Raw genomic sequence first — 24,440 nt, 5'->3', positions numbered from 1 at the left:
TTCTAATGGTACTTTTTTTGAATTTCCTATAATAATGGACCTAGACTTTCCAAAAAATCGAAGAATTTCAAAACCGCGGTTTCGGTTTTAAAAAATTAAAAATCGATCGGTTTCGGTTTTGTGATAATTTATTAAATCTTAAGTATTATAGAAACAAAATTAGTTGATAATATAGGAAATGATATACAAATCTAAAATTCAAGCTTGACGGGTTATGGTTTAGTGAATGCGAATTTAAAAGTGATAATCAATGGTACTATTTCCTTATTGCAATGGTACTTTTTGAATATTTTATAATAATAAACATAAAAATTTAAAATTAGGAACACATTTTGCATTTTCTATAATAATGGACCCAGAAATATGAAATTAGACATTTACAATTAGATTCACAAAGTGAGACTTGATAGTACTATTTCTTTCTTCTAATTGGGGTGGCGAAGCGCACCGGGTCAGCTAGTCTCTTATAATTTTTAAACACGTGCCATTTTTTGTTTCCCATCCGATTTCAATGATTTTTATATTTTGAGAAAGCTCTTATAATTTCCAAGTTATAGGCATTTCAAAATTTAAATTTTAAAATTTTGCCGTACCTTGGTCCGCTTCTTTAAAATATAGGTCATATTTTTGGACCGAATGGACTCGATTTTTGTTAGTTAGACAACTAAATTACCAATAATATACAAAAGATTTCAGAGCAATATCAATTATGCATCCATAAAATGGAAAATAAACGATTTTCAATTTAAAAATTCAAAAAATAGTAGATTTTTGCTGTTTTTTTATAAAAAAAAACTTTCTGTAAGAACATATAACAATTGTATGTTTTTCTGCAATTCCTAAAAACTGGAACGAAAATCCCAAAAATTTTATTTATTACAATTTTGCCCATAGGGTCCTCATTTCCTTCGGGGCTGGGAAAATACTTTGGGGATAAATAGGGAACACATCAAGGTTTCCAAAACTGTTTCCGGTTTCTGATCCCAGCTTTGGGATTTTAGAACATGTGGACAAAATTTTTATAAAAAATAGGTCAAATTCCGAAGGGCGTAGGGGCAAAATGCACAGTTTACGAGGCATACTAATTAATTACTATTTATTAATTAATTACTCAAAACGATTTTGTTTAAGAAAATCGTGCACTTTGAATTTTGTTTACAACATGATTATTTTTGATAGTAAAACACATATTTGATATGATGTAGTGAATCGTAATCAATAATAAAATCAATTTTGTATTTTTTGATGATACGTTGTTTTGCATTTTAGGTGATGATATGTAGATTATATGAGATTAAGGCTTTTGAAATTTGGCATGGCGTTTGGCTTAAAGGCAATAAAACGCAGTTTGTCTCTGCTAAATTAAAACCGGGAAAATTTTGTATTCTGTTATTTCGATTGTTAATGTATGTAAAATATTAAAGGTAAGGTAAAATCCAAAAAATCATTTAAATCGGTCCATCCGTTTGGCTGTTATTAATCATGGCCACAAAAATAGGTGAAATTTTTTATATTGTAGCGCAACACACTGTAGTTTAAAATTTCTTTGCTACAATAAAATGCCAATCGTAATAAACTATACAATTTAAATCATATTTTTAATTCAAGTCTCAAAAATTAAATCAGTTCAAATCAAAAATACAAAATTAATATAAAAATATTCAAAATTTTTTGCAAAACTATTATTTCGCTAAAGTTCACAAAATTTCCTGTAGATTTTTTAATTTGACCTTTTTGTAAAATATTTCCAACGGTCGTCCATTCACTAATATATTATTGAATAATTTATCCTTAATGAAACTGTAGTAAACATCATAATGAGGTACTGTTTTATCTTAATTGAAACAAAATAATAAATTAGATAATATTTCAGTCGAGAAAGATGTCTTTCATTGGATCGAGCCCAACGTAAACAACAAAACGAAAATAAAATTCGTTTCGGTGGTTATGTTCCAGAAAGATCGCCTAATAGAATACCTTTAGCTTCACGTACTACGGTACCCCAGCATGTACCCAGTTTACCGGAACTATATCGTCGAAATTATGGAGGAGGTTTAGAAGACATTGGTGAGGTTAGAAAAATACAATGTTTTACTGTAGATGATGACAATGATGGACAAATAGTAGATGAACCTTTGCCTGACTATTATTCGCAAAGGTCACTTCATGACGAAGACTTGCCAGACGAATTCCTAGATGACTTTGAAGCGCCCTCATTTTACGATCTTCCACCTAATGTATCCTTTGATGAGATCATGTGTACAATGGCTACTCCACCACCTGCACCACAACCATCAGCTCCCACTGCAGCTGAGAAATTGGACACTTTTAGAGCAGAAGTTGCCGAGGTAATTGAATTTGATGATTTACGTAAACGCATGGCTGCACACATTGGAACGCCTGGTAAAGAACCACAGACTGAATCAGTACAGGTTGATGATGTTCGTAGACGCATGGCAGCACTTATTGGCGAAATTGCACCGGAGCCACAACTATGCCCGTATAAGATACCTCCTCTACCAGAAGATCCTCGTGTAATACCTACACCTCCAAAAGACCCGAAAGATGTAGTGGCCATTATAAGAAGAGCCCAGGCTATAGCAAGGCTAAAAGCACTTGAAGAGTCGAAAATATCTAAGAAAGGACCTAAAGGTGCGGCTAAAAGAACTGTCAGAGGTGTCACAGCCCCTGCAAAATTACCACCTAAAAAACAATTAACTAATATGCCAAAAGCGACGACCAAAACAGGTAGACCAACCAACGTACCAAAAATGGCTGCACCTCGAAAAGTCGGACCGGTAACTAAACAGGTAAAAGAATGTCCCCCAAATCCACAGCATCCTCCCGATTACGTCCCAGATGAATGGGCTGCTGCTATATTAAGAACAAGAAAACTGGCCGGTCTTAAGACCACAAATAAAAAGCTACTGCCAAAACCTAAAACGCCACTGGCACCAGAGTCGAAGTCACCATTACCAAAAGCTTTGCCACATCAACCTTCCACTCCAACACCACCAACCTTTGCTAATATTATGGAACGTGTAGCTACAATTAGATCAAGGACTGATACAGCCAAAAGTGCTTTAGTGGATCGAAAGAAAAATGTTTTCACCCCTACTCCACAAGATGAATTAGATGAATATGAAGCCTTAGAGCAAATATATGGTGCCACAATGTCAGACCAATATCCACTCTTGCAGGAAAGTGTGATGAATTTACAAAATCGAATAAATGCTTTGCAGCTAGAGCTTTTACATACACCACCACCTTTAGATGCAAGTCAAAGAACAGCAACTCTCATGCCGCAAGAAGAAGAACTAGATGAATATGAAGCTTTAGAAAAGCTATATGGAGCAGCATCACATGGCCAATGTCCTGTTACACAGGATACTGAAACCGATTTACAAAATCGCATAAATACTTTGCAGCAAAAACTTTTTCAATCGCCTGCAAGGGCAGATGTTGCTAAACAAAGCCCTATTTTCGAAGTACCTTCAATTCTTCGGTATGATGATTTGTTAAAAAGTCGAGAAGCTATGGCTGCCGCTGCAGCTCAAGCTATTATAATGCAAAGGGCTCAAATGGACACAGTATCTGAATTTGAAGGTGATTTGAGCTTTAATGAGGCATCTGATCCACGTTATGAAACGGAACATAGCCCTTTGGCTAACCCGACGCAACATGTATCGAGAACAGGAACGCCTATAACATCTCCTAGAGCTACAACTAAAGTGATTACCCCAAAACGTTCCCGCTCTCCAGTAGTAGTTTTACAAACATGTCCATCGGGATTCAATGACGCAGTGCTACGAAATATAGATGTTCCAGATTTTAATGTAAATGACTTACCCGATTTTGCTTTTTCTGCTGAAGTATTATCAGATGCTGGATTCGTAATTGGAGACGAAGTCTCTTTGGGTGAAATATCGATGCCTAATTTTGAAGACGATGTTTCATTAGATGAACTATGTTTAGAAGACGTTACTTCCCCAGATCTGTACGATTTGTCAATTTCTGGTGCTGATATGGCTTTAGAGCCTGACTACACTTTAGAAACAACGACAGAAGAGGAAGATGATATCGCTGAACACATTGTGGAAGATCAAACACCAAAACCGACGGGCTTGTTAACAACAATGGTAAATGCAGTAGTTGACCGGTTTAGAAATATATTTTCTGTCTCAAAATCTGAAGATGGACAGAAAGAAGAGGAAGAGGACGAGCTTAATTTAGATTCGTCATTACCTAATATGTTCGAAACAATACCGCCTCCAAAGCCAAAAACTCCACCTCCGAAAGAACCTGAAGAAGTACAGCCTGTCGTTGAAAAAGCTTTAACTCCTAAAGGTCCCATCGTGATACCACCCCATCCCAAAGACCCAAAAGATTACATGGCCATAGTTAAACGAGCTCAGGCAATTCAAAAGAAGAAAGCGCAAGAGGCTGCAATGGCTCCGGATTCAGTCCCTACTAGTGAAGAACAAAAGGGAAGACGAGAAGTTAAATCATCTATACCTAAAAGAGCTCCGCCACCAATGAAAAAAATTCCAGCAAAAAAGAAAAAGAAGGAAGAAAACCCCGAAAAAGTGTATCCGCCAGGAGAATATTCGCCATCTTATGCAAGAGCAGTAGCAAGGGCCAGATCATTAGCTGGCTTTAAAAATAGATCAGCATTGTTAAACCCAGAACGAGCTGCAAAAATTGCGGAACTTAAGGCTGCCCGAGAAGCAGAAATAGCTGCTATTGAAGCATTACCCCCTGTGGAACGAATGAGGAAAAAAATGGAGGGTATGCGAAAAAGGCTTAGAACTACGTTGCCTAGGCCGTCAATTGAAGCATTGGGAACTTTAGAAGCCATTCGCGCTAACCTACCAATACCCAAACCCTCCAAACCTAAATGGCGACCAACTGGCAGACTAAGAGCGGATCGACGAGTAAACCCGAGTGAAAGAGTTTTTACGAGAGATTTAGGCCGTGTATTAATTCCTACCAAGATAACACAAAGAAACAAAAAAGGTTGGAGAGAAATTGATGTTATGTCTCCAATTGTTGAAGAGACAACATATCGAGATGGAGATTTTATGAAGTTTTCTCCCTTAAAACCACATGAAGGTCAGATGAGATTACAATATTTAAAAGAACAAACAGCTAAACGTGCTGCTGATACGATTAGGGCTGCCGAAGAAGCACAAGCTGCTATTTCATGTCAAACTCCTTCACGCCATCGAACTGACAGTCCCAGTTCTACCTTCGGAACACCACAACTGTCGATACCTCAATTCAGTCCAATCCAACTACAGAGTCCAAGAACGGAAGAAACTAGGCGCGAAAAGGTAACAACAAAAATTGGGGCAAATGGAGGTGCAGAAACAATAAGAGAAGAAGTTACTGAAACTTCAACGATTGAAAATGGCGAAGTTCATACTTCTACTAGACAAGTAACAACCAAAACAGATGAATTTGGAAATGTTACATGTCATATACAAGAAGGTAAAGGTTTGTCGGGAGAAGATGAAACATTTCATGAAGATTTGTCTGATATAGAGCCACCAGATTTCTTGGAAACATCTGATATACCACCACCTAGCGATCCATCTATTCCCACTCCAGCTCAAATAATAGAAAGAATTCGCTCAAAAGTTCAACAAAAACTTAACTTTTCTCTGCCGGCTATACCGCGATCACCAAGATCTTTACCAGCATCTCCTGGCATAATCGAATTTCCACAAAATTTGCCAGATGAGGAATTGTTTGATATTGAAACTCCTGAATTTGAGAGAACACCTGAAAAAGCATCATCAAATACTAAAACTTATTCTCCAATCGAAAAAGATCAGCGAATGTACGCATGGGGAGAAATTCCACCACCAACTCCTCCACCGCGAATGCCTACGCCGAAAATTTCACCACCACTTCTTGAAACGGTGAAGCATATTAGCCCTCTACCAAAACCAAAATCACCGAGAGGAATGATTTGTATACCTCCTCATCCCAAAGATCCAAAAGACTATAAGGCAATTGTAAAGCGCGCACAAGCTATTCAAAAACTTAAAAAACAACAAGATGAATTAGCTGCCAAAATTGCTGCTCCAACGCAACCTACTCGACAAAGGGGACGGGTTCCAATATCACGGTCGGTTGCTCCTCCCCCAAAAGATCCAAAAAGGCCACCTCGGAAAAGAATGGTGCTTAAAAAGCGAGTTCCTAAGGTTTCACCCAAAAATAAAGATGTGCAGCAACCAGAGGAAAACAATGATGAGAACAGGGAGTGTCCCTCCGAACCGCCAACACTACCACAAGAATATAGAGATGCTGTAGCTCGAACAAGATTAATACATGGACTAAAAAATAAAACAGCTGCGCTAAATCCAGCAATTTCTGCGAAACTAGCTGCCAAGAAAGCAGCCGAAGAGGCTGCTCAAGCGGCATTTGATGCTTTGCCGGAGCATGAGAAAATTAAAGCAAGAATGGAAAAAGTGAGGAAAATTCCTGCACAAAAACGTCGCATCGTTCCTTCATCTGACATACTTGGAACTATAGCAGCCATTAGAGATAATATGCATCCAATAGAAAATGTTTTGCGTCAGCCTTCCCCATATCGATCTCCAAAAGTAGACGACCTTCCAGTTTTGACACAAACAACATCACTGCAAACTCCAACAACTGCATATTCATCAGTAAATATACCTCAAGCACCAATGCGAGCCCGTCCCCGCTCCACTAGTCCTTCACCAGTTGTAGATGAATCTTTGGATGAATTTGAATTTCTAGAACAATATATGGGTGCAATGCCAGAGGCTTCAGAGGCGTTTGCTCCACTTCAAGAAATTGATGAGTCATTTGAAATTCCAGATATATCATTGCTACGACCATATACTTCTCCAGAGCAAGTTCAAAGTACATTACCACAACATGCTCATTCTCCTGGTCACACCCGAGTCCCTTCAACTGCTGTTGCTCCTATATGTTTACCAGCAAATTTATCGCTAGAAGAATTTGAAAATCTCGAAGCTGAATTGAAGCCTGACTTATCATTAGATGAGTTTGAAGCTCTCGAAGCAGAAGCTCAAATTCTGTATAACTATGATACTCCAAAACGATGTGAACGACATTGGGGCAGAATGTTAGCACATCAGTTCCCTCCATCTCCTAGGCAAAAAATTGAACCTCGTACTCCATCACTAACGTCGGAAAAAATTAACCTCCTAACTCCGTCTCCCGCACGACCTCCTTCGCGACCTGAAGGGTTAACTCCAGCAGCTTTTGTACCGGCACCTTCGATGCGAATGCTAGGGCAAGTCGGATTTTTCCAGGAGCATGGATTGTTTGACGAAGAGGAAAGTGAAACATTAAAACGTCCATTTATTACACCTAGAGCTGATGCGAAGCCTGGTACTATATATTATGACGAAATGCAGGATTTTAAAGTTCCTGTCGAAGACATTGTTCTAGAAACGTCTCAATTAATGACTCAAACACCACCTAAAAACATACAAGAAAGATTTCAGAGGCTAAAAGAAGCTCATGAAAAAAGAACTAGTCCTCCAGAATATACCCAACAGTTTGATGTTGTTTCGACTACACCGTCCGCCGACTTTAGTCCTATTAGACTATTCAGTCCCAGTGGTGCTCCGTGTATAGTTCCTGGACAATATCAAAAACAAATTTCTCCCATTTCCACGCCAGTTGAAAATGAATGGTTGTTAAACGTCGATGAAACTCCTGAAAGGCGAGTTGCTGCAGTTAAACAATTTAGGGACTTGGAAGACATGCCATTTGATGAATTAGAATATGAAATTGAGCCAAGTTTGACAAATATTTCTTACGAAAAGCTTATGAGCCCTCCGCCTAGACCATCAGATATTATAAACAAAATCAGATCTAAGATTCAGCAGCAATTACAAGAACGCGAAAAACGTTCAATTCAAAAAACTCCTGATATTTTACAAATGCCCGATGAACTGACAGATGAAGAATTATTTGAGATAAGCGCGCCATCTTTTGCTCGAACACCAACTAAAATGCCACATACGAAATACAAATCACCACGAGTATCTCTTCCAATGGCTTGGGGTGAAGTACATCCAGTTACACCAGTAACACCACAACCTCGTATATCAACACCAGTTAAACAACAGTCACCCTCTCGCCCCACAGAAATTAAAGAAAAATCTACTTCGCCTGAAGGTCCAATAGTTATACCTCCCCATCCAAAAGACTTAAAGGACTATGCTGCAATGGTAAGAAGAGCCCAAGCCATTTATAAACAACGAAAACAAGAAGCTGAAGAAGCAGCAAGAGCTTCACCTCCTGAGCCACCAAAGAAGAAAGGACGTGTTCCAATTTCAAGATGGCAAGGACCACCACCTAAAAAAATTGGTGCTAAACCAAAAAGAAAACTTGTGTTAAAGAAACGTGTGGTAGAACCTACAAAATCACTAGATAAGAAAATAATTAAAGTTCCACAAAGTTTGTCGCTTGAGGGAGAGGAAATAGAATGTCCCGCTGAGCCACCACCACTTCCCCAAGAATATAGAGATGCTGTTGCTAGAACAAGATTGATACATGGTTTAAAAAATAGAACAGCTGCTTTAAATCCCAAAGTAGCAGCAAAAATTGCTGCGAAAAAAGCTGCGGAGGAAGCAGCGGCTGCAGCATATAATGCTTTGCCTGAACACGAAAAGATTAAAGTCCGCATGGAAGGTTTGCGAAGGAAATCTAATCGTCGAAGTTATAAGCCGACACTGGAACAGATTGCATATTTGGAAGCCTTAAAGCAGCTGGGAGAATACCGATACTCCCCATTACCTTCGATAGAGTCTACAACGCCACTTCGCTTATCTGTTACCCCTCGAGCTAAGGCATATACGTACCAAAAAGCGCCTTCACCAGCGTCTCAGCGATTATCAGTAACACCTAGCGCAGTTTCCAGGAAATTAACTGACGAAGAGTCTAGCGAATTGGCTGAGTTTGAGGCTTTAGAACAATTCGAAGCAGCTCCGGTCTGTCCTTCCACCTCAATACAAGAGAAATTTGATTTAAAACAACGCATTATTGATTTGGAAGAACAATTATTGGAAGCTGAAGGTGTTTCGCAAATGAATGATTTATCATTAGCAGAATTTGAAGCCTTGGAAGCAATAGAAGCACCTCCGGATCAATGTCCTACTCAACTTGTTACCGCTTTGGATATGAACCAGCTTATATCTGATTTGCAACATCAGCAGTTAGTAACACCACCAATAATAGATCCTAGAGAAAGATATAGACAGCTAATAGCCCAAAGGAGAACTCCTCCTACAACTCCTGTTATGAGTCCTGTAAAAACACCTGAAATTCGCTACAGTCCTATAACATTTCCTTTAAGTCCCTCCAAAGAAGAAGCCACAAAACGAGCTGAAAAATCAACAACTCAAATAACTAGAAGTGGCAATAACACGATTAAGGAGCAAGTAATTGAAACGTCAGGAATAGTTAACGGAGAACTACAACATTTTACAAATCATGTAACAACGACTACCGATCCTCAAGGAAATGTGACATGTCAAATTAATGAGAGTAAACGCATATCTGCGAGAGACCGTTCAGGTGAATTAGAAACATCTGAAGATCTGGGAGATATTAAAGAACCAAGTTTTTTGGACACCACGCCATTAACACCAATGGAACGTCCTAGACCAAGAGACATTATAGAAAGGGTACGTAGACAAGTAAAAGAAAGCTATAGACCGGAAGTTCCAACAGGTCACCTTGTAGAGTTAAGAACACCACCTCGTATGTTGCCCTTGCCAGAGGAAGTTCCAGAAGAAGAACTACTCGATTTCAGCAGTCCAGCATTTGAAAGAACACCAACACGAACTCCTGTGCTTTCACCATTTAGATCTCCGGTCAAATCACCTGATCTTTCGATACCTCTTTTATTTGAAGCTACTCCGCCACCGCCTACGCCTCCTCTTCCCCCGGTTTCACCACTTACATATCGCATACCGTCACCAGAAGGTCCCATTGTTATACCATCTCATCCCAAAGATCCCACAGATTTTAAAACTATGTGTAGAAGAGCTAGGAAAATCCAACAGCTGATAGAACAAAATGAAGCAGAAATACGTGCCGCTAAAGAAGCTGAAGCTGAGGTCGCTGCAATGGCTGCAGCAGAGGCTGCAAAACCAAAGAAAAAAGAACGAGTTCCAATTTCAAGATGGACAGCACCACCACCAAAAAAACCAGGAATACGCAAAAAACTGTTCATGAGAAAACGTGGCGATGTTATGACCACCGCAACTCCGGCAAAACCAAATAAATTGGATAAAATTCAAACTCCAACAGAAGAGGAAGAAGTAGAATATCCCGAAGAACCTCCACCACTTCCAGAACACTATATACGAGAAGTTGCTTTGGCAAGAAAAATAGCTGGTCTAAAAAATAGAACAGCCGCGTTGAATCCTAGAGTTGCTGCAAGAGAGGCAGCAAAAGCAGAGGAAGTTAGAAAAGCAAAAGAAGTGGATGCTGCCAAACTAGCGTTATTAAATGCAACACCGCCGTCACCTATTAGGGATTATACTAAAGCTTTATCCAGAATGAAAGCATTGAAAGAAAAGGGTGTTGTTCGAAAGGCGCAACCATCGTTCGCATCAGCAGCATATTTAGACGCCGTAAAAAGTGCAATGCAAATTCGACAACAACAAAAGCCTATAACTGAAGTAACTAAATATGAATCTCCGAAAACTAGATATGATAGAATTCTGGCTGAAAGAACATTTTTACCGCCTACTATTGCAGAAAGTCCAATTAGAACACCTATCCGTGAAGATATTCCATATTCTCCGGTTCGTTTTGTAAGTCCACGCGTCGGTGACAGGAAAATAGATTTAGCAGAACCAATGGAGGAATACGAATTTGATTTGGCTGCTTTTGAAAACATAAATGAGCTAGAAGAACTAGGCGAGTTTGAGGAACCAAGCTTTATAGACGTTACTCAATATACTCATAGTGAACATAGGGAACAGTATATGCCACTAACACCACCTCAGACCCCGCCACCCGCAACTTCAGCCATAATAAGCAGAATACGTCAACAATATGAACAAGCTGCAATTTGTCCAGAAAGTCCACCATTAACACCTCATGCTTTAGAATTCCCCGAAGAATTGCCAGATGAAGACCTTTTTGAACTCAGTGCACCATCATTTGCAAAATCCCCAAGTAAATCGGAAACGCCTATTAGGTCCCCAAATATAACAATACCACGTTATTTTGAAGAATCACCAACTCCTGCGAAAGCAATGACACCAGTATCAAAATCTATTAGTCCAAGGAGATCAATATCGCACACAGCAGATATGGCTGGCGAAGAAATTAATGCCGCTAGCCCTCAACTTTTAGGCGTTTGCCCTGGTGTTAGAGTGAAAACACCACAGGGACCAATCCTAATTCCTCCACATCCTACAGATCCAACTGATGTAGCTGCAATGATAAGAAGAGCACAGCTAATTCAGAAATTGCAGGCAAAAGAAGCAGCAGAAAAATCAGCTGCTACAAAAGCCACAAAAGTTAGAGTGCCAATATCAAGAAGAGTTGCATTAAAACCAGTACCAAACAAAGGAAGATTGATGCGTAGATTAGTGCTCAAAAAGAAACAACCTGATACAAAAGCCAAAATTTTAGCGCATCCATCCCCCAGAGAATGTCCATCGGAGCCACCTGAACTACCAGCCGAATATCTGGCTGAAGTTGCCAAAGCTCGTATATTGGCAGGACTTAAAAACAAAACAGCTATTCTTAATCCGAAAGTTGCAGCTAGACAACAAGCAAAGTTGGCACTTACCAGGTCTGAGGCTACATTAGGTAGTGTTCCACCTAAGGTAACACCTCCGCCGCCCGACTATGCCACTATAATGGAAAAAGCTGCAGTGTTGAGAGCAGCAAAAGCAAAAATTCAACAGGGTCCAACTGCTCGAGAGCTAACAAATAGACAGAATATAATAAACCGTCAACAAAGGCAAGAACGAAAGCGATTATTGCTGGAATTAGAACGTCTAAAACAGCAACAAGGTTTCGATAGGTCAATAGAATTTGAACCAACAACACCACCGCCAGTACGAGAACGGCTGCGAGTGATAAAATCAAGAATTCCCACTGAAACACCCGCATCTTCAGTTTATCCTTACAGTCCTGTTAAAACTCCCGACATTCTCGATATACCAAAATACCAACCCCTTGTGTTGCCTCCAACTCCTCCTTATCAGTACCTGGAAAATGTATGCATACCCGATATAGAGGATATGTCGATGCAAATTGATGATTTCAATGATTATGATTTCGAAATCGGCGATTCAGACGATTTGGAGTTTCAATTAGCAGAAGCTGAGGCTGCAAATGGAGAATATTCAGAATTTGATGAAAACAACAACATAGATAAATTAGAAGCGGCCCAAGCCAACGATTTCGATATGGCTGAAAGAATAGAAATGCTACAGCAGCAAATAATGGAATCTCCAAATAAAGCATCATTATCAAATAGGGTGGTTGCAGATACCCAAGAGGAATATAATATGGCCGAGCGAATGGAAATGTTGCAAAAGCAATTGTTACAAACACCTACAACAGTTTCAGATGATCAAGAGCAATATAATATGGCCGAGCGAATGGAAATGTTGCAAAAACAATTGTTACAAACACCTACAACAGTTGCAGATGATCAAGAGCAATATAATATGGCCGATCGAATGGAAATGTTGCAAAAGCAATTGTTACAAACACCAACAGCACATCAAACGTCCGCTAAGGATGTCAGCAGAGGCTATGTGTGTATTGATGTGTCCCAGTTAGATAAAGAAGCAGAACAGTACGATCAACAAGACATCTACGACGAAATGATGGCTGATTTTGAAGCAATGGAAAGGGAATGCATCTAAAGGATATTTATAAAAATTATTTTGTTATTTATTATTTTATGTGATAACTGTGATAACAATAGAAATATATATAGATGTATTATTAACACTTATTAAGTTTGTACACAAATAAAAATAGAAAAACTTTATAGATTGCAGTGGTTTGTGAGCTTTATTGTTTATGCGCAGTATCAAATGATTCCAGAATTGTTCGTACATTATCCGTATACATTTTTAAATGGGATTTCTTAATAATTATTAAATAAATTAAAGGACCATTGTATTGCCGTAGTTTCCTAAAGTATTCAATGGCTTGATTTTGCAAATCTTTAGGCTGTTCCATAGACAAATATAATGACATTATTTCAGAAATTTCATTTAAATGCTTACCATCCAAGTCAAGACATTCGATGAGATTTGGAAATTCTTGCAACAGTTTCAGTTGTAATTTGTATTCTTGAGTTTGGCTGAAAAGAAAGCAGAAGAATATGTCTATATTAAATTCTTCAAAAAACATCGTTTGTTTCTTAATAATTTTGTTTTAAAAGCAACACATTTGATATAAAGCAGTGGTTTTTGAGCTTTGTGCATATAAAGTCTCAAAAACCACTGTTTTAAAAATAGTCATAAAATATTTGTCAAAATGTTTAAGCTGTAAACTTTTTAAGTTTAGATGTTATGAATCAAAATGTATTACTTTGGTGCGTTACTCCTAAATGAGAGTGTCAACTTTAAAAATGTTTACAAATATAAAAGTGGGTACAGACAGTCATCAATAAATATTTTTTTAACAATTTAGATATGTTGGTTTTTGAGATATACGCCTTTGAATATTATATCTCAAGAATTAAACTTTAAACAAAAATATGATAAACACTTGCAATACATAATAAGCAATAAGTTTTGATAAATGTGCACCATGCTACAATCTATCGAATGCCTTGGAAATATCTAAAGCCACCATTTTACTTTCGGCAAAACGGTGAAAGGAACGTCACCATTTTTCCGATAGGAAGGCTATCAAGTCTGCGTAGAGTGTCCTCTACGAAAGCCATACTGGCGGTAGTCAAGTAAATTGTTGGACTCCAAATATTTAACCAGATGTTAGTTTCCATACTTTCCATAACTTTTGAAAGTGCTGAACAAATTGCTATTGGACTGTAATTTTCAGGGTTTTTAGCCTCCCCATATTTAGGAGTTGCCATGACATTATCAACCTTCCAACATACAGGAAATACGCCGGCACGTTGTGAAGTGCTGAAAAGATTAGCTAATGAACGAGCTAACGTCGAATAGCACTACTTCAAGACCAGCGATGGTATGCCATCTGGCCCAGGAGACTTATTTACGTTGAGATCCGATAAAACCCTTTTTACATAGTCACTAATACTCTTTCGAGTTCGGGCACTGGTTGATCACTTTCCGGCTAGTGAGAATTACTTGCGAATAAGAAAGTTATAAATTGCTAAATTTGGAAAGCAAAATGCTGGTGCTTTTCAATTTTGTTTTAATTTTTGACCAAAAACTTAACAAATACACAAGAATTCATAAAAATTACAAAAAGAAATTATCAAAATAAAAAATATTTTGAAATAACGGTAAAACATAATGCATTTTACATCGTTTTCTTACATACTATTTTTGTTTTAGTCTTCTTTCTTGAAAAAGTTTAAAAGTTTCCATTGTTTTGACAATTGCATTGTCACTGAAAAATCCATATTTGAATACTGTTTTTTAAACATTTGCAATAAACCTAGAGAAAATTATCTTTCTAACAAGATATGAAACAATAATTTCGAATTGTTTTAGGTTTATTGCAAATGTTTAAAAAAACAGTATTCAAATATGGAATTTTTTTAAGATATTGAAAAAGGTACCATTATTTACCCAATTTTACAACTTTCAATCGATTTCCGGCACGTGTTCTAGTTATCCGATTGCACTTAAATTTTGCAGTAGTTAGTTTTAGCTACTAATGAACAAAATAAGACCCATCCAAAGCAAATCTATTTTTTAAAGGCATGTCTAATGTACATATATGTTAAATTCTAAACTGATTGCAAAAGAAAATAAAGCACAAATACAGCCCAATCATGAATGATAAATGGGAAAAGGGAAAAAAATCCCTCGGATTTTTTATTCATGATTGGGCTGACAATATTTTTTTTTTTAATTTTAATACTTTTTATAATACTTACACAGTAATTGTTTCTTTAGCTGAATGTGTAGCAGCTTGCTGCAGAAAATTTTTAAGGAATGGTATAACATCACTGTAACAATGAAACAAATACTCTATTATTTTCAGATGATCAGCTGTAATTTTGATTTCAAACAACTTACTCTAAACTTCTTTTAGTGATAAAGTCTTTAGCATTGGTGGCCAAAATTTCCAACAAGGAAAAACAACGATTTAACACCAAAGCATTTTTCTGACGAAATTTCTCCACTAGCGGTGACCAAGTCGAGTGTATCAAGGGTAGCAATTCATTTTCGTAATCATGCAGCAATGGTATACCACATGTTAAACATTCCAATGATAGAATTTGTAATTGCACCTCGGAAGAAGTTAAAAGCCTTATAACTTGCTGTAATATTGATTTAATCATTACGATATGTCGTGGTAGTTGTGGATTATTTTCCACTACGTCTTCCTCTTTTGTATTGTTACCGCAATATTGCGATGTAGTTGAATTACTAGAGGATTTCATAGTAACATCTTGCTCTTCAAAATCGTTGACCGTTCTAGCAGCATTTAAAATATCGAGCCAGAAATTTAATAAATCGTTTTCATTTAAATTAATTTCGTTATTATCCACATCATCGATATGCATTGTTTGTCCATCTTTAATTTCTAATTTACACGATAACATCCATGAGGTAATGTGTTTTAAAAAGGCATTAAATACTTTCAAATAAGAAATAACATTATGAGATTCATATTGTTTTGAACATTCATTATAGATGGTCTCAAAAATCAATTCCAAATGGGGCAGGTTATTGCGAGAAGAAAATTGTAAAACCACCGACAGAATATCTACAGCCGATTTACATTCTGGTGTCTTTAAATAATTAAAACAAAAGAAAATTTACTTGTAACTTACTAACCTTTACTTTTGTATACTAACTAACCTTCTTTAATGACATATTTAAATGGTAAGTTATATAATCAATATGACCCTCTATTAATTGAATTGCTTTATTAAATCTAAGAGATTTTTGTATGGACACTAATGCGAAATTAGCGGCTTTATATACCATCGAATTACTGTGGGCTTTAAATATATTAATAATGTACATTTTGTATACATTTAATTGCTTGTTTATTGAAAACAGTTTATAATTACAATAGTACTTACCAAGTTTTAATAAAACATTGTGCAATGTTTGAAAAATATAACCATCAAACCTTTCTCCCACATATAAAGCACAGTGACCCAAACAGTCCAGCACAATGCAGGTATGTAGTACATTGAATTCAGCATCAATTATAGTGACTTTTTGTTGTTTTTGCATTAAATCTGTTAATCGAAAAAATGTTAAGTCTAGTGCATGTTTATTTGTATACATGAGTGGTTATGCTGGCAACATTTATTTTGCTATATATCCCACTCGCATCCCACTAAGCAACCAAATAGGTCTTAAAGGAATAGACCCAAGCTTTCTTTTTAGCGAAAAAAAATTAAAAAAAGGGCCCATTTTAAAAAAAAGATAGATTTTGGAAAAAAAATCAAAAATTGCATATTTTGAGTTACAAAACATTTATTTTGATAGATATCCCATTCGCATCCCACTACGCGACTAAATAGGTCTTCAAGAGAAATATCTGAGCTTTCTGTTGAGCAAAAAATTAAAAATAGGGCCCATTTCGAAAAAAAAGTCAACAAAGTTTTTGATTTTGCAAAAAAAGTCAAAAATTGCATTTTTTGTGTTACAAAACATTTTTTTGATAGATATCGAACTCGCATCCCACTAAGCGACTAAATAGGTTCACAAGGAAAATATCTAAACTTTATTTTAAGAAAAAAAGTTTTTGATTTCGAAAAAAAAATATTAAAAATTTTATATTTTTTTAAAAATATTTTTTTCGAAAGAATGAAGAAATAGCTATCTCAGGGCACACTTAGAAAGGTGACTGCATCACTACAACAATACAAAAACAACAGGTACTTTGTTTTTGTTAAAAAGTAGGTGAACTGTCAAAGTTGTCTGTTGTTGTTTTTGCTATTGGGTTTGTTGTATTTTGTATACGTATTTTTTTTTGAAATCGGAACACAAACGAAGAAATAGAATAATTTTTAAAATTGAACATACCCGAGGTGTCCTACTTTGGGGACCCCTGGCCCCGCTCCTGGTGGGCCCATGAGGTCCAAATTAAAAACTTAATTTCATTCAAATCGGACTAAAAAAACCGCTGGACCGATTTTGATGAAATTTTCAGGGAATCTTCAGAATAGCCCAGCGGGTAACACTGTATAGTCAGATTTTCAATATTCGGTCTGTGGGCGGAGGGTCGTGTAAAAATCCAATTTTTACATTATACCGCCATATCTATATACATTAGAGTGACAGCCGATTTTTTTTTTTAGATTTCGAAGAGTGCCGGGTGGAATATTGTGACACTAGGCCTAAAAGATAAATGCTAAAAATTTGAGCCAAATCGGACAACGATTTCTGGACGCGCATCGAGGTCAAAGTTCAGATATATGCAAAATTTTACTATTTATATGGAATAAATAGGTGAAACTCGTTAACTTTCCGCATTGTTTTCTAGAAATATGTAGATTTATTTATATTAATGAATATTACATTAAAAAAATTTTTGGAAATTACCCTGTATCTCCTTTGGATCAAAATGACCCAAAAACTGTATTATCGCTAAAATTCGGAAAAGTTTGATTAAAATCGGCCCAAATATATATAACATTTCGCTATCTTTTCATTTCCAAAATTTTTTTTTAATTTCTAGAAAACAATGCGGAAAGTTAACGAGTTTCACCTATTTATTCCATATAAATAGTAAAATTTTGCATATATCTGAACTTTGACCTCGATGCGCGTCCAGAAATCGTTGTCCGATTTGGCTCAAATTTTCAACATTTATCTTTTAGGCCTAGTGTCACAATATTCCACCCGGCACTCTTCAAAATTTTAACAAAATTTTTTTTCCATCCAACTGATTGTCACTCTAATATACATATATAAAAATGGATGTTTGTATGTGGGTATGTATGTATGTTCCGAATAAACTCAGAAACGACTGGACCGCTTTTGATGAAATTTTCAGGGAATCTTTAGAATAGTCTAGCGGGTAACACTGTAAGGTCAGATTTTTGATTTTCGGTCTGTGGGCGGAGGGGCGTGGCATAATCAATTTTTTACATTATACCGCTTATGCCATCTATATACATATATAAAAAACGGCTCGACCTATTTTGATGAGAATCTTCTGAATTGTCCAGCGGGTAACACTGTATTGTCAGATTTTTGATATTCGGTCTGTGGGCGGAGGGGCGTGTAAAAATCAAAATTTTACATTATACCGCTAATGCCCTATAATTCATAAAAATAGATGTTTGTATGTTCCGTATGGACTCCAAAATGGCTGGACCGATTTTGATGAAATTTTCAGGGAATCTTCAGAAAAGCCTTTTGTGAAAAGCCTACAGTGTAAAGTCAGATTTTTGATTTTCGGTATGTGATAAACAATTATGTTTACTCTTGCATATTAGGTGCATGAATAAGAAATTTTCATACTAATTTTTTGAATTCATTGGAACCAGGCGAAATGCCACTACATGTATTAAAATTGAAGGTTGGATCACCGACTTTGTCCGACACTGTATATTAAAATCGAGATCGAGATGCAATATAAAACAGATGTTTTCTAAGGGCCAGCAACGCGGACCGGGTTCAGCTAGTATTTCATAAAAATGGATGTGTGTACATATGTATGTTCCGTATGGACTCAAACTGGACCGATTTTGATAAAATTTTCAAGGAATCTTCAGATTTTTTTTTTCGGTCTGTGATAAACAATTTTGTTTACTCTTGCATATTAGGTGCATGAATAAGAAATTTCTATATGAAATCTACTTTTAATCAAAAAGTTAGGGAACGAAGAACAAGTCGTCAATTATCCTACTGAATTTTTGAATTCATTGGAACCAGCCGAAATGCCACCACATGTATTAACATTGAATGTTCGAGATCGAGATGCAATATAAAACAGATGTTTTCTAAAGGCCAGCAACGCGGACCGGATTCAGCTAGTAGGTAATAAGTTACATGGATTAGAAAAATCTCATGTATGGCCAAAATGTCAAATTAACTCCGAGAGTTATTGACCGATCTTGTTGAAAAATTATGTCTGAATAACTATTCAATAGATCTAACCTTGGTGCAAATTTCATCCCGATCGGAAGACATTGATTTTAAAAGATGGTTCACTTGACGTGAAATCCCCCATATATGTATTGCCGAATTTTGAAGAATTGTACGCAATAATGAACTTAATATGCACTTATGTACAAAATGACATGAAAACTAATTTTGGTCTATTTGGATCTGTTAATAAATACTAATTGTTAAATGTAATGTGACTTATCCCAAATATTATAAACTTTGAATGAAAGCATTTTAAAAGCGAACATAATATACATACAAGCACGTTAATTATATTATTTAAAATATACCTTCAGTTTCATCATCGGAATCGCAATCTTGTGTTCGTATTTCTACAGCCGATTCGTAAAGTCCTGGAGTACGATCAATGAACCAATCTGTATGCTAAAGAAAACCAAAAATAAAATCAAATCAAGTTAAAGTGTTATATATTCGGCGATGGCAAATTATAATTATAAACCCTTCTCCTTAGAGAGCTGTGCCAAATCTTATATACCCTTTACTAAAGTATACTTTAAGATAAAGATTGAAAGCAACTTTTATTGAAAAAATTATTTGGTATATAAATATGTTGGTGAAAAAAATCGAGGTAAACAATAATTGTCCGATTTTGGCCTATTGTCTGTCCGAATTTTTCATGGAATTTTTTTTTTTGAAATATCGGATTTTATTTAAAACAAGTAAGAGTGCTATATTCGGCTGTGACGAATCTTATATGCCCTTCATAATGTATACTTTAAAATAAATATTAAAAAATTTTTCTATAAATATTTTTTTTCACGATCATTTTTTTAACCAAACATTTTTTTTCACCTACATAATTTGTTTTTCATCAAAATCTTTTTGGTAAAAAAAAGTTTTTTTTCAGTTTTTTGATGATGAGTATAAGCATAGAGATTATGTTTTTGACAACAGACTTAGGTTTATGTAAATTACTTCTCGTCTCTATGTTACCCTATGGGTATAAAAATAAGATTCAGCTAGCACTCTTACTTGTTATACTGAAATACTGTTCTTTGAAAAATCGATTATTAAGTGTAAAATTGGAGTTTAAGTGAAAAACTCTGTGTTTTTAAATAAAAAATTCTTTTAAACGAAAAAAGAGTTTTGAAAAATAATTTTAACTTCAAAAAAGGGTATTTTCAATAGAAACATCCGATATATTGATGTATCCTAATAACTTAAAAAATCTACTCACCCTATTCACTTTAAGTTGCATAACATTATCCGGTTCTAAAGCCAAATGCCAATGTTTATCATCCAATAACTCATCAAGTAATTGCTTGACCAAATTCAAATCCTTGCACTGAAATTTATTATTCATTTCTTTGGATGTGGCCAACCATAACAGAATTAAAAGGGTTTCATTCATCGCCTCATTATGCTGTTGTAACATTTCCAAAAGATAATCCATAATAATGCGATTTAATACGGGCGTTTTACCCAAAATTTGGCATATTTCGCGTATGCATTTAACACTCCTCTCAGAATTCAAATTTTTGAATTTACGCCAAGGAAATTTGCTACTTTCTAAGTATTCGCCCTCTACATCCATTTCCCGCAAAGAATACTCTTCGATTAGTAAATCAGAGGATGTTTGCAAGTCTAAGGCTGACAATAAGCACATGCAAAATATTTCTAAATTATGAGGAATTGAGAGTAATAATTGCAATTTTTTGGTACTTAATGATTTAAAAAATCCTTTAAGAAAAGTCAATTCTGTGTACTGTTCCGTTTCATCGCAACGTGCTATAATTCTTGGTAATTTTGTTAGATGTTCATCTAGCAGTTGTTCGGAATTTTCATCAAATATCCCCTCATTGGAGTGATTATTTTGCAATTGATCTATACATTTACAGCAGAGATTACGTATATGTACATCTTCATCTTCTGTAAGTGCTACAACCGATTCCATCATAAAGACAAAATTTTCCTTAAGATTATGAGAACATGTTTCCATAAGAAGACAACACATTTCAGCATATTCTTTGCGTATTTTTGCTGAAGTATGCGATCTTAATTGGCTTGTTTGCGTAAAGATAATACGTAATTTTTTCGAAGAAGCTTGTATCCACTGTTGAGTGCGTCCATCTCCTTGTAGTTGTTTCATGCGTTGCTCTAACTGTTCCCGGTTCTTTTTAGTGGCCAATATATCATTATCATTGCTATCATTAGTATACGTTAGACTTTCGTTGAGTAGTCTCTTAAATGCTCCCACATCATATTTAGCATGTATTAGATTTTCTGTAGTTTGTTCATAAATAACACATAATATACGACCTAAGGCTTTGATGGAAGACTTTTAAAATGAAACATATTTAAGTTAATTTGTTGAATTGATAGTATTTATGTATTCCAAAAAGACTTACAATTTTAATACTTTCTCCTACAGTATCATCAGCTATTGAAATTTGATATAAAACTGTAACAATTTTTGGTAGGAAAATAAAGATTGTATTTGCAACTTGATTGCGTAAAACGACATCCATGCGATCAGCTTCATCGTGTACATAAAATACACTCATTAGACATTCCAAAGAAGATAGACTAAATGAAAAAATTTACAATTTACAAGTTTTTTGTTCATGAGTTATTCTTTGGTTTATGATGTCAAACATTGTTTGTTATTTAGGGTTGTCTAACATTGAGAAAAATATTAAAAAAATGCTGGACGCCAAACTTTTGATATATGGTACATATACAGTGGTGGCCACCAATTTAAGACAAATAATTGAATTTTTTTCATCAACTGAATTTTAAGTGCGATAGAGCCAAAATAAAAGGACCTCTAAGGGTATGAAATTTATTATTAATGTTTCTAGTTTCTGAAAAATGTTTGGAAAAATCGGTAAAACATATATGGACAAATTTATGTGGAAATACGTTGACCCACCTCAGCGAACATCCGCTGTTAATAACATGATATGACCGAAACTAATGGAACTAAAAATACGAAATTTGGTCCGAATATTTTGTAATAATAAAAATATAATGATATAAATTTTTTTATTTAAAAAAAAATTTTTTTGGTCAAGTTGTAGTTTCTGAAAAATGTTTGGAAAAATCGGTAAAACATACATATATGGAAAAATTTATGTGGAAATACGTTGACCGAAACTAATGGAACTAAAAATACGAAATTTGGTCCGAATATTTTGTAATAATAAAAATATGTATAATGATATAAATTTTTTTATTTAAAAAAAAATTTTTTTGGTCATGTTGAAAAATTTTATGTGTTCGTGGTGAATATGTATGAATTGACACAGTCGAATAAAACACACTTGTGTGTTAAAACAGTCCTCATGCATACATATTTGTGGAAATATTTGAAAAAATAATTGACAATCACGTGGAATTTAGCAAACAATTTTTGTCTTAAATTCCTGGCCACCACTGTACATACATATATTAAGATAGAACATTTTTTAGTATTCAAATTGGAACAAAAAAATAAAAATGACTACTGAATAAATAAAAAAAATAAAAATAAAATGAACAGTTTTAATTCTGTTTTTATAAATATTTTAATTTGTATCTCTTACGACGTCTTCAAGGATATACTGGTTCTCGAAAGAAGAGTGGAAATAAACATAAGCTGTGGTTTGCAAAGCTCGCAACTCCAAACAAATAAGAACTTTTTTTTTCAAAATCTCAGACGTGAAAAATAATCAAATTCAAAATTTTCATATGCGTATGAATTATGCTTACATTTTTGACAAAATTTAACCATATTTTTTTAATTTAAAGATTTAAAAAATAATAACACTCTGCTGCAAAATAACACTTTTTGTCAGAACTTGAATAGCGACCTAGGTGAGGACATACAAAAACTGTTTTCAAAGATTTTGAAACACCATCAAAATTTTTAGTTATTTTGAAAAAACTGTTTTATGGTAGGTTGTAGTAATTTAATTGTAATTTTGTAACAAAAAAATGCACGTCATTTTAAAGCGTAATCAGTATGCTTTCCAAACCCGTTAAGTTCAAAAATTTAAAGTCGGACATAAACAGACTGAGTTACAGGTCGATAAGTTGACGAACATCACAGAAAACCGGTTTTTTAGAATAACTTCAGAAATTGAGGCTGTTTCTGAAATTTTTAGACACAATTTTAAATGTACTCAGCAAGACCTATAACCACGCTGGGTCGTTTTCCAAGTTTTTTGCCATCGTAGCACCGTGTAATTATACATTTTTAATTCGATGCCCCTACTTCAGGCAATGCTCGATGGTTATTAGTTAATGGTTATTTTTCTAACAAAATTCTAAATTTGTCATTAAATAAAAAAATGCAGCATCGAATTTTTAAATTTTTGGGACAGATCTGTAATTTAACTGTTAAACCCCACAATAAACATAAAAAAATGTTTTTTGTAATTGTTACCATACATATTACCTAAATGTTACAAAATATACATATGTAGTTCAAACTTACACCAATTTTTTGTATTTCTCCCTTTCAATGAATTCCACCAGAGTCAACAAAATTTGTCCCAATATCATGGCTGAATCCTTGTTATAAAATTGTTCCAATACATCCGATGTTGAACGTCTGAAACATTCTGTTATACACTGTACACTGGCCAATTTTATTTCTTCACTTAAATTTTGCCTTGTGGATGCTTTATCACATTCACGCACTTGCTTTAGGACCACAACGAGCATAGTACGTAATGCTGTTAATTCCTTTAAATATACTTTTGAAGTCACCAGAGTAATGCATTGTAAACAACCGGTACGTATATCCTGATTATCACTAAAAATAATTTATATCAGTTCGAAAATCAAAAGAATAATTTACTATGCTCGACTAACTTGCTGAGCTCTTCCAATTTTAAAACTAAAGGCACGAGAATTTGAATATTAAATATACTCATGTGCATCCAATTGAATTGGGCCAATTCGTTTTCCAAGTCTTTTACATTTTGTTTGGTAGCTTTTCTTAGGAATGCATCCATAGCTGGTTTAATTCTTAATACAAAAGGTTCTAAGGAAGTCATGGTAGATAAGGAGTTTTCCTTCAATTAAAGTAATTTATTTTATTTTTCGTTGCTAATTTTGAATTAAAGTAATTATTTATAGTTATACAAATTATTTGTCACTAAAATCCGGCACAAAAAATAACTAACAATAATAAATCGG

The 24,440-nt window shown here is 35.1% G+C and overlaps 2 protein-coding genes across 2 annotated transcripts; one reads left to right on the top strand and one right to left on the bottom strand.

Moving 5' to 3' along the window:
* The first annotated feature begins 1,617 nt into the window (after positions 1-1,617).
* On the top strand, positions 1,618-13,051 carry LOC135963807 (titin-like). Its single transcript, XM_065515796.1, has 2 exons — positions 1,618-1,822; positions 1,874-13,051. The coding sequence occupies exons 1-2, from the start codon at positions 1,818-1,820 to the stop codon at positions 12,912-12,914; spliced, it is 11,046 nt and encodes a 3,681-aa protein (XP_065371868.1). The 5' UTR covers positions 1,618-1,817; the 3' UTR covers positions 12,915-13,051.
* Tti1 (Telo2 interacting protein 1) lies at positions 13,047-24,387 on the bottom strand. Its single transcript, XM_065515797.1, has 10 exons — positions 24,114-24,387; positions 23,734-24,054; positions 21,665-21,842; positions 20,494-21,594; positions 19,586-19,679; positions 16,250-16,411; positions 16,023-16,165; positions 15,234-15,952; positions 15,092-15,163; positions 13,047-13,360 (listed from the first exon to the last, which is right to left on the bottom strand). Exons 1-10 carry the CDS (start codon positions 24,296-24,298, stop codon positions 13,066-13,068), a joined length of 3,270 nt encoding a protein of 1,089 aa, XP_065371869.1. The 5' UTR covers positions 24,299-24,387; the 3' UTR covers positions 13,047-13,065.
* Positions 24,388-24,440: the final 53 nt, after the last annotated feature.

The sequence above is a fragment of the Calliphora vicina genome, chromosome 1 (assembly GCF_958450345.1).
Source record: "Calliphora vicina chromosome 1, idCalVici1.1, whole genome shotgun sequence".
Taxonomy (NCBI): domain Eukaryota; kingdom Metazoa; phylum Arthropoda; class Insecta; order Diptera; family Calliphoridae; genus Calliphora; species Calliphora vicina.
Note: the sequence above shows the minus strand (reverse complement) of the source record. Positions and strands in the feature narration are given on the sequence as shown.

Bases quoted from the DNA above. Each gene is read 5' to 3' on its own strand.
- Tti1 (XM_065515797.1), bottom strand. From the start codon at position 24,298: ATGACTTCCTTAGAACCTTTTGTATTAAGAATTAAACCAGCTATGGAT. The intron at 21,595-21,664 runs GTAAGTCTTTTT...TCATTTTAAAAG, and splicing joins TAGGAGAAAGTATTAAAATT to TCTTCCATCAAAGCCTTAGG. The intron at 16,412-19,585 runs GTATATTTTAAA...TTCGATTAACAG, and splicing joins TTCCGATGATGAAACTGAAG to ATTTAATGCAAAAACAACAA.